At 39.3% G+C, this 16,028-nt stretch overlaps 1 protein-coding gene across 1 annotated transcript in view; it reads left to right on the top strand.

The window, feature by feature from the left end:
• The first annotated feature begins 3,391 nt into the window (after window positions 1-3,391).
• LOC131169157 (kinesin-like protein KIN-8B) overlaps window positions 3,392-16,028 on the top strand; it is a 33,572-nt gene continuing 20,935 nt past the window's right edge. Inside the window, exons 1-4 of the mRNA XM_058149464.1 lie at window positions 3,392-3,891; window positions 3,972-4,043; window positions 4,118-4,234; window positions 4,408-4,493. Of these exons, the coding sequence (XP_058005447.1) occupies window positions 3,844-3,891; window positions 3,972-4,043; window positions 4,118-4,234; window positions 4,408-4,493 (323 nt within the window). The 5' untranslated portion in view covers window positions 3,392-3,843. The remainder of the gene's footprint in view (window positions 3,892-3,971; window positions 4,044-4,117; window positions 4,235-4,407; window positions 4,494-16,028) is intronic.

Raw genomic sequence — 16,028 nt, 5'->3', positions numbered from 1 at the left:
TGGTTTACTCGGGCAATGTTAAAGAACCTTACCAAAATTTTAATTGAATAATAACGCAAATAATATCAGAAGTTAAGTCTACCAAAAATTGTAAACACACATTCTGCATCTTTGTTTTATCATATTTTATTTTATTTTATTTTATTTTATTTTATTTTATATTGTCACCACTAAGCAGAATTGCTTAGCGCGTTGCTTTTGCCACACGCAGGTACTAGAGACCTAGCTGGTGAGCCCAGCAGACATCAGACCGGGTGAGCTTTCAGATTTGCATCCGGAGTCCCGAGTCACCTCACACCTGCAGTGCATATGATAGGACATAGGATTTTGGGAGTATTTTGTATTTTGTCATTTTGTATTAATTTGGATTGTAACTATAAACTCATGTAATTATGTATTAATGTAAATATATGAAATTTCATATTATTGAGATTTTCTGCATTACATATATTGATAAATGAAATGTTGAGAATTATTTGTGAATATGCTTCAAGTGATGAAGTGAACAGAAAAGTTTTGAAAATAGTATCGTGATTGAGATTGAGATTTTGAGATTGACTTGAATATATATAATGGAGTTTGGATTTTGAAATTATTTTGGAAGTGTTTTTAAACAGGTTCAGAATAACTGTTTTTCCAATTTATAGTCGGCACTCTACCGGATTTTCTATAAAATTTGCGGATAAATTCAGATTTATCAAAATTGAAAATAAACGAATTATAAAGTGATAAATTTTAATAGAAATATAAATTAGTGCTCTGGCACACTGAGTGACATAACTTGCTCGGCTACACTGTAGACGGGTAAGGGTGTCACAATAGATCTAGATGAAAATTTCATTTCTACTTACCCCATAGTTTGTGCAGTCATAGAACCTTCTTCAAGGGTGTGCATTGGCTCATGATGTTGTTAATTTCGCTTCTTCTTCACATCAGCAATGAGGAATGCTATTGAGTGATAACCTTCTCCCATTAAACTGAGACATCATCAATGAAAAAAAGAAAAATAAAAGTACAAAAATATCCTTCAACTACAAAACTGAAGAAAAAGAAGAGAGCAAAAGAAAATTCGATTTCACCTTTTATCAAAAAGAAACAGAAATGCGAAGGGCAAGATATTCAAGATAAATAATAAAGTTGAGAAAGTAAGAGTTAGATATTACATGAAAGAGAGAAAAAAAAGAAAAAGATGATTTTTAATTTTGTCTAGACTGTTACGTCATCCTTTAACTTTTAAATCAATTATTATAGGTTGTATGAGATTTAAAATAATATTTATGATAATTTATAAAATTTTAAGTTAAATTTTAAAATTTATATACTATAATATTACCAACCTTAGAATTTATGCACCATAAATAAAATTTACCTGAAAAAGTGAGGGCTGATTGCTCCTAAAGTAAAAATTACCGATATTTATTATTATAATAATAAGATGTGGGTGTTGTGTCATGTGTGGGTTCTCATGGCTCATCCACCAGTTCCTCCTGAGATGTGACTGCTGACCCCCAATTAATACGTGTCATCAACTTTATAAAAGTTAATTATGTATTGGATTAGCTTATTATTTTGTTTCTAAACTAACGTTTTTATTTTTAAGTAATTAATATCTTAATCAATTTAACTTATGTTTTTAATCTTATCCAATAACATTAACTGTTTTAGTGATTATAAATTATTTTAATAGTTATTAATTATTTTATTAATTATTAATTATTAATAATTAATTATTTATATAGTTATTAAAATTAAAATATTCAATAAAAATAATTATTAAATTAATTATTAAATATAAAATTAATAATATAAACTTAATATAATATAAAAATTAATAAAAAATTATATATAATAATATTTTAATATATATAACAAATATAGAAAATATGCTGCACATTTAAAAAATAACCAGTATGTTATAAATATAAAAACATGAAACTAATAGAACATTTCTTTTTTTTTTGGAAAAATACTTTTCCGATTCTTAAAATTCAATGCCAAAAGACCATCAATATCACAAAATTTCAAAAATTTCCTCCACCCTCCATTCAAATCCAACGGTCACAATCATCCGACAACCCTGCTTTTACACGAACAAAATTTTTTCTCTCTTCCCTTATTTTTATCATTTAATCATTATTCAAACTTAATTTGAATTCGTGATCGTATCAAAAATTTAAATACAAATGATGTTTTTATTATATGAATTATTTGATATGATATAATTAATATTAAATTATATTAAATTAAATAAACACTATATTAATTATCAATTTAATATGAATCAATTTATTTAAGTCAATTTAATATAATTTATTTAATATTTTTTATGCGATTTAATATTTTTAGTCTCTTTAAAATATATTATCAAAATTTATACATTAATTTTAATAATGTATAAATTGAATAATATATAAAAATATGAAAATTGGCATTAAATAAATAAGTAATATTTCAACATTTAGTTATTTAATATTTTTAATAAAAATAAAATAATAAATAATTATAAAATAATATAATTTTTAACTTATTACATAAATTTACAAATTAATAAAATTTAACAAAGAAAATACAAATAAACTATAATAAATTAATAAATCGCTAATATAATAAATAATTAGATTTATATTTATCAATTCATCATTTTAATAATGTCATTTATTTATAAATTAATTGGTCAAAATAAATTAATGAGCGGCAAGTGAATATATGATATGAATAATAAAGTGTATTATAAACATGTTAAATTGAATTAATGAGTCAATTTGTAACACAATATGATTATTATTATATTATAAATAGGTCGGCATGATTTCGAGATTAATACAAATAAATTTAACTCTAATCCCCCACTTTCATATCATATTTGTATTGTGTTTACTAAGGGTATACAATTTGGATTTTTATTCTAGTTTGAGTTTGTTTAAAAATCGAAATCAAATTAAAATTTCTACATGATTTTAGTTCAATTATTTATATTTCAATATTGATTAGGTTTTGTTATAGATTGAATAGGATCATTTGAGTTCGAGTTTTCATTCTTGAAAAAAGTTTTATACAATTATTTCTTAGTAAAAAATTAGAATTGAATAAAAAAAATGAATTTACTAATTTTGATCTATTTAATATTATTATTGAAATTATAGTTGAAAAAATAATTTTTTTAAATATATTAATTAAAAAATATTAAAAAATAATTTAAATTTAATAAAATTTAATTATAAAATAATAAAATAATATTTTAAATTATTTTTTTAATAATATCTAAAATAATATTTTTATTTAAAATAATAATTTGAGCACTTTAATGGTAAATAAGCACTCAAAATTTCTAATCGTTCTGGCATGATTATTTAATTCAGTTTGATATCTCCAACAACTGTGCATTCACACATCATGTCTAAAGGCACGCGCTACACTGCAACTACCATACATCACCAACCACCGTATCCTTCCCCTTCTCTCTCTCAAAGATTTCTGTCATTTTCTCGTTACTCTTGCTCCTCCAGCAAAACGTGTTCTTGGGTTTCGCTTCTGGTTTTTAATTTTCGCATCGTCCGTTGCAGACTCTGTTTTTCTTTTTTCTAATGGATTATGAGGCAATGTGAGCTTGTAGAACCCGAGAAATGTGTTCTTATTTCTGTTAATTTGGAATGTGTTTTCTCAGGAAATGATTTGAAGCTTCTCTTAATCTCTCTTCAGAGATTCAGCTTCTGTTTCCATTTTTCAGTGCCATCGTTTTTGGATGGGAAACTATAAACATTTTTATTTTGACTTGTGTGGCTTTTCAAGCTGGTTATGCGAGCTCCCCATTCTTCCAATTGATTGTTTAATGGTGTTTGAATAATGCCTAGCATTAGAGCTCCGGCTAACAAGAGAACCACAACTCTCACGGTCAGTCCTTGTATACTTCAATATGACTTCCGTATAGTAAACTATTTTGGGTTACAGTTACTGTAATCTTTTTGTTGTAGGTTGCTGTCAAGTGCAGGCCTTTAACGGAGAGAGAACGTGGTCGCGACATTGTTCGTGTTAATGACAATAAGGTGCGACAATTTTTTAATTTTATTTTCTTCCATTTGATTTTGAATTTTATGTGGAAACTGAGAATTTTTTGTAGGAAGTGATTATTCTGGATTCTGACATATCAAAGGAGTACATCGATCGTATACAGAATCGAACCAGCGAGAAGATATATTGTTTTGATCACGCCTTTGGTCCTCATTGTACAAATTTGGTATGTAAAATTTCATCATTTGTTGTTCTTTAAATTTATAAATTATATGAAATGAAACTTTTTGTTATTTTTAGTTAAAAGCAAAAAGTCAAATACAAGATTTGGTAATTGATCTTGATGATTTTCTGGGATTATTTATTTAATTATTCGCTCAGCTTTGGTTTTGTATTCAGGATGTCTATAAGAGCAGTGTATCTTCTATGATCTCTGCGGTTGTTCTAGGTCTAAATGCTACTATCTTTGCCTATGGTTCAACATTGTCGACACCATATTTTGGCCGAACCCCAAAATCAACAAGACCTTGAAACTGATACCCAGCACTAGGTCTCCCCGGGCCAGCCAATGACATTTCCGACTTCTATTCATTTTTCTTTACCAGATGACCATATTTCCGAACTCTCCTTAAAAGGAATTGAATCAATGCTAAGTCCTAACATTCGTTAAAGCCCTGCCGATTTCTCAAATCATTTACCGATCTCTTGGGTATATCCCTGATCTCTGTTAGATCTTTTCTTACCAGTTTTATTGCCGACCTCCTTTCCGAAAGTTTAAGAGCTAAAGTTTTGGTTCGATTTAATGAGGATTCCGATCTTAAGTGTTCAAGTTAAATTTTCAATCAAGTTCCGTTCAGCATTTCTTCCCTACCGATCTCATGCTTAAAGTGCTTTCCGATCTCTCATACTTAGATTAATAATCACATTTAGTTTTTGTTTCTTTGTGCTCATACAATCAAATACTCGGACAAACAATGGTTTAAAATTTTCGATCACAATCATTCATTGAACAAATATGCATTCCATTTCATGGCATAATCTGTACAAGTTAATCGGCTCGGGGTGATCTACCGTTGGATCACTCTCCCTCTCTACCTCACCTTGGCTTCCTCCTCTCTATCTTCGCCGTCGCCCTCGGTTGACAGCCAGTCATCCATCCAGAGAAGTCCTCTTCAGGGTAGCGCTTTTGGAGTTCGGCCAAGAGATCCTTATGAGCATTCACATAGGCTCCGGCTATTCCTGATACCATCTCTTCATCTTTTTCCTTAAGCTCTTTGTCTTTCTCTGTAAGCTCCTTATCCTTCGCGTTAAGCTCCTCTATAAGTTGAGCGACCTGAGCGGCTTCGTTGGCCTGAAGTGCCAGGACTTCACTGAGAGCCCGGTCTCTTTCACAGTCACGAGACTTTTCGCCACCGGTCTTCATGGTACTTCGCCTGTCCCTCGACTTGAGATATATAATCCGAGCGGATGAGAGTTGGGATCGGAGGAAGTCAATTCCTGATTTTTCTTCCCGACCTCCTTACCCAGACGTTGAATCTTTTCCCGAACCATGGTCTGGTTCACCAGACACTCCACATTCAAGCTCATGGATCGAGTCAAGATATCATCGAGACCATTCCGGATAGCTGTCCCGATCCTCTGAAAAGAAGATGGTAGACCCGGGACTTTGGCAAAATCGGGTTCTCCCTAACGATCGGTTATCCTTCAAGGAATCGATCAAGATTCGAGCGCCACGAGAAGAGGTCCTCCCGAAGATTGAGAAGGGCCCTGCATGCACTTCTGGAATAATCGAGAGAGGCGGAGGTCGCTCTTCCGATCTAGGAGGAGATCGACGGCTTGGTGGTGGCGGACCGAAGGTTGAGGTGGGTCTCTTTGTATCTCCCGTGTTCGTGGCCGGTGTTTGAAGTCGTTCAACGCTTCATCTCCTTTATCTTCAGGAGATCTCTCTTTCTTTCTTTCGTTTCCTAGAACCTTCACCACCCGCCATACCGCACGTAAAAGAGGTTAGTGAGATCGCTAAGGTCCCGAACCGAGATATAGAAAATACCAATGCCGAGGTCGAGAGCGGAAGTTCGCGATCTTGGCCGTGATCGCTGCATGGTCCAATGGTGCGATTCGGATCACCGCATTTGGACAGAATATTTTAGAGTGGCGGCCGACTTTTCACTCCATCACTATTAAGCTTTCCTCTTGACTCGTGGTAATGTGCTTGAGCGAGGGCCCCTGGTACCACCAGCTACGAGGAAAGTCCTCACAGCAGCTCGGATCTTTACTCCTCAGAAGGACGAACCGGGTCGTCCAATTCTTAAGGGATGAGGGCAGATCGGAAAAGAGTCCGCAATGAGGCTTCGCTGAAAGAACCGATGTTCGTCATCCTTTCGTGAGTTAGTGCTGCAGCTCGGCGAACACCTTAGCCGTAGGTCTGATTCCCTTAGCTCGGCATAGACCTCGGAAAGCTACCAAGATCCGCCACGAGTTGGGGTGAATTTGAACAATGGATGCTCGGTGAAGTTTTAGGACCTCCTTATAGAAATCGGCTAGAGGGAACCTCAGACCGGCCTTTAACTGTTCCTCGTACACCATGACCATGTCATTCTCTTCAAAAGAGTGATCGACACGAAGATCGCCATGGCACTTGATCAGTTCATATGAATCAGGACAAATATTGTATTCTTGAACAAACGATTGCAGATCGGATTCTCGAAGAACCGACGGAAGCTCGTCTATAGGAAGGGTCTCTCTCCTTGAAGAAGGTGCGAGCCTCGATGGTATGACCCGCCCCCGAGTTGGAGCGGAGGCCCTGGGAGGTTCTTGTTGAACGCTTGGCCCGACTGTCTCTTCTTCAGACGATGACCACGAAAACTGAATCGAAGGAGGGCTCGCCGCTCTCTGACCTTCGACACCGTTCATTTTCAAAAGAAACAAAGAATTTAAACTAAAAAGAGGATCAAAGCCCTTACCGGAGTCTGATCGGCGTCGGAAGAACTTGAGAAAACGAGAGAACTTCGAAGTTGTGAGCAGGGGATTGAAAATGGAATGAGAGAACAACTGGCTAACCCTCCCACCCCTATTTATACTAGTCCGAGCATTTAATGCTCGCGAGGTTCTAGGCAGCGCATCGATTGGTGGGACTCGACAGCTGTTCTGACACTTCTCTCAAATATCCGAATGTTCAGAGATCGGTTAATTGGAGATCGGCATAATAAGGGATCAGTTAAGTGTCATTCAGGTAAAGAACCAGATCGGATAACCACATTAGAGATCGGAAAATTAATCAATGCAAAAATAATAAGATGATAAACCGATAAAATAAAGTCTTTATTTTCAAAAGATCGGATTACATCATTTGGGCGATCTCTAGGGATCGGATTATACTAACATTGGATCACATCATTTCTGTGATCTCTAGAGATCGGATTGCATTTAAAATAAAATACATCATTTGTGCGATCTCTAGGATCGGACTACAATAAAGATCTAACTACATCATTTGGGCGATCTCTAGAGATCGGATTACATTTCAGGATTACATCATTTGGGCGATCTCTAGAGACCGGTGGAACATCCTATCTAAAAGGCCTATGTCAAAGCCTAGTCTTGTGGCTGAATCAAAAGATGTGTTTGACCAGGAGACCGGCTGTTGGCATCGGATAGATGTGCAGCAGATGGGGTGACTATGACTCCCATGAAGATGAGAGACATCGTCACCGATGTTACACACACCAAACCGACTCCGTCGGAACACCCAATGTGGAGGAAAACCGCTGTCGGAACACTCAATGTGATGAGAAACCGAATGAACTCAGTTGAGCGACTCGAGATCGCTACAACTAAGGTCCGCAATACAGATCGGTCAAATCCAGTCCTCTCACCATCGTCAGTTAAGGTCATTCGATCACCGGGATCGTGAATTTTCAGTCGGTGAGTAAAGAAGTTCATCGGAAAAAGATCAAAGCCACAGTTATAGCCAGAACTTCCACCGGAGCAGCTAGAACAGGGAAAGTAAGAAAGGAAGAGAGGAAAATCAGATGAAAGAAATGTCTCACAACAGGAGTATATATAGGGAAAATGAGCATTTATTGTCGAGCGTAAAACGGCTTAACGCTTCGGGAATCGAGGGACAATTAATACTTTGACAAGACCGGACCTGAAGAAGGGAAAAGATCGGAATAATAGATCGGAAGGTGGGAGACCAGCATGAAAGGTCGGAAAGAACATGTGAAGGAGATCAGAAAGAGGAGGGATCGGTAGGCAAAAGGAATAAGACAAATTCCAATAACCGTCGTCAGAATCAGAGCCGAGGTAGTTAAGGCGTTGCAGACGAGATCTCCACCGCACGCCTAAGAATCGCCCGCAATGCTGACAGGTGCCAGGGTATGTCATGACACCTCCAGACATCCCAATCTCCACCGTTGATCCCACTTGTAAGGACAAACCCGGAACCCTTAGATCAAGAGAGAAGACGACAATACCAGCGTCTTTCGCTCTTAGCCCTCGGATCGTTCCGGACAAGGAAATTTGGACCGTCAGATGGAAAGAAGAAAATGACAAATATTATGAAGAGTGATCTCAACCATTCATTTTGATTCTCTTTAATTCCTGAACCTCCGATCATGTCCTTCGAAATCTCGACCCTCCATCTCCCTCAAATAAATCCTGACCCTTCACGAAGAGCACACGATTCCTATAAAAACCTGCATAAAAAATGATCAACGGACGAAAAAAATAGACAAGAGGTCATATTATAGCAGAGGAACTCAAATTTCATTTGGATTACTACTCTGCTACTTAGACGCCTCTATCAAAAAGACTTTTGAAACAAGTTTTCTGAAGTGTTTTTCTTGAAAAGATTCTGAATACTGGAACTCTACATTTCCAGTTTGTTCATTATCTGGTCACACTCTCACTTTCTGCCATTTTATCATTTCTGTCCAAGCTCAACTTCATTCTATTCGGTTCTTTTCATCTTGATCTGGTCGCATTTTAGCTAAGCACCCTCCAGTTTACGAAGAACACCACTCTCAGGCTAATCAGTCCACGGTCTTATCCCTATTTGCCACCCCGTAACTATTTTAGTAGACCCGGCTCCTCACAGGTAAGAGTTCATACTGCTGTTTACGTTTATTTTCCGCACTTCTTTTGTTCTTCATACATCTGCAACTTTCTTCAAGATTATTTTGTACAAGAGAACCCAAGAAAAATATTGTTATAAGAGTTCATGTTACTGTTTTATTAAGTGTCTACGTTTATTTCCCGCATTTTCCTTGTTCTTCTCACATCCGCGATTTTCTTCAAGATCATTTCTGCACAAGCAATCCCAAAGAAAGTCACTCTCAAATCATCTTTTAGTGATCGGTTCATTTTATTGATCTCCGTCATTTCAAAAACAAGTTTTTCTAACTCCTAGTAGTATGTAAATGGTTGGGTAAACGTAGGTAGTCTGCAACTTAGGGTCTCTTTAAAAGAGAGAACATGAATAACACGTCAGAAGATAGCCAAACTATTAGGCTGACGTAAACAGCAATTCGGCAAGATGTCATAAAGCGAAATAGAACCAAAGTAAACATAACAGAATAGATCGGATGTTAATAGATATTGGTAAAATGAATACATGGAAGGTCGGTAAATCAAGTCTAGTTTTCCCCATCTAGCCAAAAGGTATCGAGAAATCTTATCCCCAACCTCTTTAAATTTAAGGATCCTTATCCTTAGGTTCTTAGGACACCAAAATTCGGGAGATCTAAAAATCCCTTTCGTGCTCCTTTCTAATTTAAAAGAGATCGGAGGAGAGTTATTATCCGGTCTCAACTCAAAATTCTAATTTAAAAGAGATCGGAGGAGAGTTCTTATCCGGTCTCAATCCAAAATTTTAATAACTATTAAATAGAGATCGGATGAGAGTTCTTATCCGGTCTCAACTCAAAATTCTAATAAACATTAAAAAGAGATCGGATGAGGGTTCTTATCCGGTCTCCCCTCAAAATTTTAATAAATAACTTAAAAGAGATTGGAGGAGAGTTCTTATCCGATTCTCACACCCGTTCACTAAGGTTGTCTCATTTACTTATGTATCTGGGTGATCCAAATTTAGTGAAAAATCAAATATTCCTTCTACCAAAAGGATTAACATTGCCGCCTAAGCCCTCCTAACTAATTTATAAAGGACGCAGAATTAAATCTACTTACCCTTATTAAGGGACGAGGTGGGGTGCCTAACACCTTCCCCACCCGTTTACGGACCCCGAACTTAGAATCTCTGTTTTGAAGTGGTTTCATTTTTAATTTAACTTCTCAAATGGTTTTCTTTAGTTTCCCTCAAAACTAAGGTGGCGACTCCTCACTTTTTCCCACTTCGGTGAGTGATCGTCCAGGCGACCGCAAAATCCCATTGCGACAGCTTGGCGACTCCGCTGGGGACTTAATTTTAACCCCGGTTTAGTGGTCCAAAAGTAGATTTAATTTTGTCCGATCAAATTATAGTTAGATAGGCTCATTCGGCGATGTTGTATGCGTTAATTTTTATTGCTGCTAACTATTTTGTTTGTTTTACCTGTCCTATTCCTTACAGTGCTCTTCCTTTCAAAAAGGGAAAAAGGGAAAAATGGAAAAACAAAATCCCCCTAAATTGGGAAGAGGTAAAGGTGTCCCTTCACACACTGAACACTCACACAATGTCCTCACACACTATGGTCCTAACCCGGGCTTTCTTACCCTTTTAGGAAAGTAGGAGGGGGTCATGTAGCGGTACCCGTGGGTTTTACCCCGTTAGTATCCGTGAAGGCTTCTGCTCAAATTGAAACTCGTTCTATTCACCGTGATACCCGTGGAATTTTCCCGATAATATCATGGGGGTAGAATGGGGCTCTACTGTTTACAGTATGGGCAATTTGGGAACCTGTGGCTTTTAGAAAGTTAGATCCTGAGCTAAACTATCACAATAGTTGAAAGCCGTAGTGAACTACCTCATAAGATAGAACTATCCAGATAGGTAGCGCTCACCCGGTGTTAGGAGTCTCCCTACTGTAGGACAAAAGGGGCATACTTACTCTTACCCTATTCTGCTTTAATTTCCTTTTGGTCATTTCTTTTGAGGCTAATCTTGAATCCCACTAGAACACCTACACATTTTCCTACTTTGATAAATGTGTATGTGTCACCTTGTCAACAGTATGATTCAAAATTACCCGAATTTATCTTGCTAACAAATTTTCTCACAGTGCATTACTGCACCAAGAGTCCAGAAAAGGATAGGCATCATTTTTATCATGGCATCCTCGAGTCGATCGCGAAAAGGTCTGTAATGCTAAACTTTGGTCCAAATCAGCTCATAGTCCGGTACCCTCGCAAAATGATGCTTCCGAGGCACCTGCTAGCTCGCTACCTTCGCTAGATCTGAATAAAATAGAGGTCAGAATGAACAGCCTAGAGGGTCTGTCTAACGGATGGAGGTTGCTTCCCGATCAGGCCAAGGTACGTTTTGAAGAGAAGTACGGGAAGATTGCAACCTTAATGCAAGTCAAGGTCCAAATCCCGGCATTAAAAGCCATGTTGTCGGTTTGGAATCCTAAATATGGGGTATTCTCTTTCAATGACATTGATACGGTCCCCACTATGGAAGAATATCAGGCATTGCTGGGGATCCCATACTCATTGCAGAACCGGATTTACTTACACCTCGAGCATAGGCAAACCTGGAAACGGTTGGCACATATGTTGGGTTCTCCCCCAGAAGAAGTAAAGTCCAAAGAAACTGCCAAGGGAAAAACACATGGTTGGTATTGGACATATCTCCAGAAATGTTTAGATCAATGCCTCCAAGAGAAACAGTGGGACCGGGCTTCAGTAGCTCTCGCTTTGGGAATCTACGGTCTGATTCTGTTCCCGGGACCATTGGGAATCATAACTTGCAACGCGGTGGAAGTGTTCTGGACGGTGGAAAGGCAGCAGATTAATCCAATACCTGCTATCCTTTCGGATACTTTATTAACCCTTACCATCGCGCATAACAGGCGTAGGATCCCTTAAGTGTTGTTCTCAACTGTTATACCTCTGGACTATCAGTCACATGTGTCCTGTGGAGACAAAAGGATTGACTTGGTACCTTGACCAGCCTCCCATTGAGAAGATGATCCGGTTAGTGATCAGCCCGAAGAATGAAAAACAATGGTGGGAACGGATTTTGAGTTTCAATAGCCATGATTACTGTTGGAGGAAGCTGTGGACGTCAAGCCGACCCGTTTTGATCGGTACAGGCGGTATTCAGTCGGTTTCCTTGATCGGAGTAACCGGATACACAAGTTACACTCCGGCATTGGTAATGAGGCGATTCGCTCAACACACCGTGATCAACATTGAAGAATACCACCAAGGTCGCTTCTACCACGAGCTCAAAGGAGAAGAAGGGTTGAAAAAGGCTCGCAAATCTTGGGAAAACGTCACTCTGATGGAGAGATCGCCTAAGGGCCCAAGCACCTCGGGCGATTATCTTAAATGGAGAGCTGACAGGGACCGAGAACATTCAACTGTGAAATTCGAAGACAGTAACCCGCTCCGAGATGTCCTATTAGAAGAAACGAATGGCCATCTGGATGACTCACTACAAGAGGCTAATACTGAGAACTCACAATCGCAGAACAAATAAAACAAATTGAAGGGCCAACCGCAGAAACTTAAAAGGAGAGTAAGGAGACTTAAGGAAGAGGTAAGGGCCGAAAGGATGGGATTCGAGGAGCAAGAGGTACAGTGGGAAAGGGAAAGAGACTCTCTCCAAGCTGAGGTAAAAGAAGCGAAAGTACAGAATAGCAAGTTTCAGGAAAAAATGAAATACCAAGAGGTACTCGCCGAAGAGTATAAGCAAGAAAACAAAAAGAAGAAGCTTGAATTAAAAGAACAAGCACTACTCATCAACGATATCTTGAAAGAGTGTGCTAAGGAAAGGAAAGAGAAAGAAAATGTCGCTTCTCTATCAAGGACTGAAAGAGAATGTTGACCATTGGAGAGAACAATAGCACAGTGGAAAACGAGAACTATTACAGAATCCGAGTATGCCCCAAAGCATTTGACCCCGCCAAGCAAGAAGAAAGGTTATATGAGTATCTCGTAAAATGTCATCTTATTATAAAGAACCTTCCAGCCTAGGCCAATGTAAAAGATACGATGTACAAATTACTCGCTTAATGAAGTGATTTTTGGACCATTGTTTAGCAAAATTTGTGAATGAATAGTATGACTCGTAGGAACTTCCTCGCTAGGGTTATGTGAAAATTGAAATGCGCTATATGGATGTATCATAAATGCGCATTCAATCCCGTCATTCACTGGGCCGACTATCGAACGATGCCATGATAAAGTCGAGCCGATTATCCTTTTACGATTTCAACTCGCTCTCAAATGCCATCAGATCCTTCGCCCGCATCAGACTTTTAGTTTCTTTGCAAAATTCGAAGTTTATTTAAAATTTTCTTTTTTTTACTCCTCACATGAAATCAATATTGCTGCTAACAAATCAAGTCTGACCAAGCACACTGTTCAACACAAGCGACTGTACTTAACAAGATCTCTAACAAGAAAACTAATGGAAGACCAGAACAAGTACAGAACCTACAGGACAAGTGTCCGAACTAAAAGACCAGGTTTCAGAACTTATGAAGATGATGATGGAGATGTCCCAAAATAGGCCCACTTCAGACCCTAACCTACCATTACCTCCCCCACCTCCTACAACGGTTGATTCTCACTACGCATCAACCTCCTTCACTTTCCACCATCAATCCGGACCCGTCCACATCACAATCCGGTGACCATAAATAATGACCTACCTTTTTCCTATTACCCGGCTATCTCAAATGCCGAGCCTCACCCTTCAATCCCGATCCTCCAGCTTACTCCACCCTCGCCTCCCAGCTGGAGGAGCGCATCATACGGTGGAAGGAGAACATAGGGCGAGAGAAAACGAAACTATCACTCTAGAAGAAAGATCGAGGGCAATAGAGGGGCCGAACATGTATGGTTCATCGATGTGTCGCCACCGAGATTGGTGCCGATGTGGTGGTACCACCCAAATTCAAGGTTTCGATTTCACAAGTACACCGGAAACTCAGATCCTCAGATCCACTTGGCAATCTACATTGCCAAAATGTCCGCTTTAATGAAGACGATAGACTTCTCATTCATTTCTTTCACGAGAGCCTCCTGAGCAACTCCGAGATGGTGTATACAATTGACAGAGCAAGTCGCACTCTGGAAGGATTTAGCCGATACTTTTCTAAAGCAAGACAAATTCAATTGTGATGCGGCACCCACAAGGAGGGACCTCCGCAACAGGTGCAGAAAGACCGGAAGGTTTCAAGCAAGATGCCCAACGATGGAGGGAGAAGGTCGCAAGTATATCCTCCGTGGATCGACAATGAACTCTACTCCTATTCATCGAAACATTGAAGGCTCCTACTTCAACCCGATGATTGGAAATACCTCCAACACTTCTCGGATATCATCCAAGCCGTGAGAGAATTGAAGCTAACTGAGAATAGGAAGACTACAGGAGTTGGCCGAGAACCTGTGAAGAAGACTGCCAATTTTGGCAAGAAGAAGGAGGGTGATGTGCACTCTGTCACCCGTCAGAATAATTACTCCCAGTTTCCCCAAAATAATTACCGGCCATATCCTCCCTCTCATGGCCAGACCATCGCAAACATTCCACCTTCTTTCCCTAATTATCCACAACCACGCCCACAATACGCTCCACCTACAAATTTCCAACCAAGACCACCTCCTCCTCCACCAAACCAAGACCACCACAAAACAACCCGAGACCTCCAAGGAACCCCGATCCACCTCTTCCCCTCCTCTCGTGAAATATACCGATACCTTGTCAGATAAATCAAATTGTACCAGCCCCTTGACCCAATCCAACCGCCATATCCTGTGTGGTATGATGCCACCGTCACTGTGGAGTATCATGGAGGAGCACAAGGGCACTCAACCGACAATCATGGGCACTCAGAGGAAGAGTGCACGCTTTAATCCAAACGGGTGGTTGAAGATCGAGGGAAATGGTTCCTCCCAATGTTACCTCAAACCCATCGCCTAACCACAATGCGCGGTGGTGTAAATATGATAGAGTCTAAGGGAGAGGATCAACACCGTAAGTGGATGAGCCGGTTCCATACTTTGAGGAGATTTTTATCAGAGTAACGAGGGAAGGCTACCTTTGCCTCGTAGCGGGATTCAAGAGAGTACGAGGTGTCCTTACCATGGAGAGGCACCACCACGAGCCGCGAGATTGTGAGGGGTCTGTGCAAGAAGTCCGAACTTATTGTCTCTCGTGGTTCGAGATGCCGACAAGGTCAAGACGGAAAAAGGAGTGAACACCATCGGATACAGCTAACGCCTCTACCTCCAAACCCGTAATCACCTTCTCACCCCTAGCCTCACCGCCAGAATGCTTATCCACACTCCACCTCACCTCCCCATCACCAATACACACACTGTACCATGGAACTATAACTTCCAAGTTTTAACACAGGGAGCGTCAAGCAGTACATCTGCTCCTAGTCTTGCCTCACCTCCGGCACCACCAAAACCATGTTTCGCTCCTCACGAGCACTTGTAATGACTTATGCCGACTCGCTAGCAACATTACTCCCAAACCAGTTCTCGGCCCGTTATTGCAACAAAATCCTCTCCACTGAGCAAGAAGTCGAGTTTATAACTCAAGTGGGAGGTGTTATGAACGAAGAAAGAGAGAAGAGAAAAGGGAAAGTAAAATGGGAGAGTCGTCCGTAAACACTAAGAGGAGGTTGAGAAAGCAGGGAAGCAGAGCCCATTGAGCACAAGGAAGATGAAGAACTGTTGCTCCAAATAATGAAACAGAGCGAGTATGATGTGGTGGAGCAGTTGAGAAAAACACCCGCCGATTTCATCAAGTATCACCGATCCCGAGCCTGGAAGTGCACCGACAAGCCTTACAAAGAATCCTGGATCAAGCCTTTGTGAACCCCGACATTACTCCAGGGCAGTTG

The sequence above is a fragment of the Hevea brasiliensis genome, chromosome 7 (genome assembly GCF_030052815.1).
Source record: "Hevea brasiliensis isolate MT/VB/25A 57/8 chromosome 7, ASM3005281v1, whole genome shotgun sequence".
NCBI lineage: Eukaryota > Viridiplantae > Streptophyta > Magnoliopsida > Malpighiales > Euphorbiaceae > Hevea > Hevea brasiliensis.
This window is presented reverse-complemented; position numbering and strand designations above follow the sequence as displayed.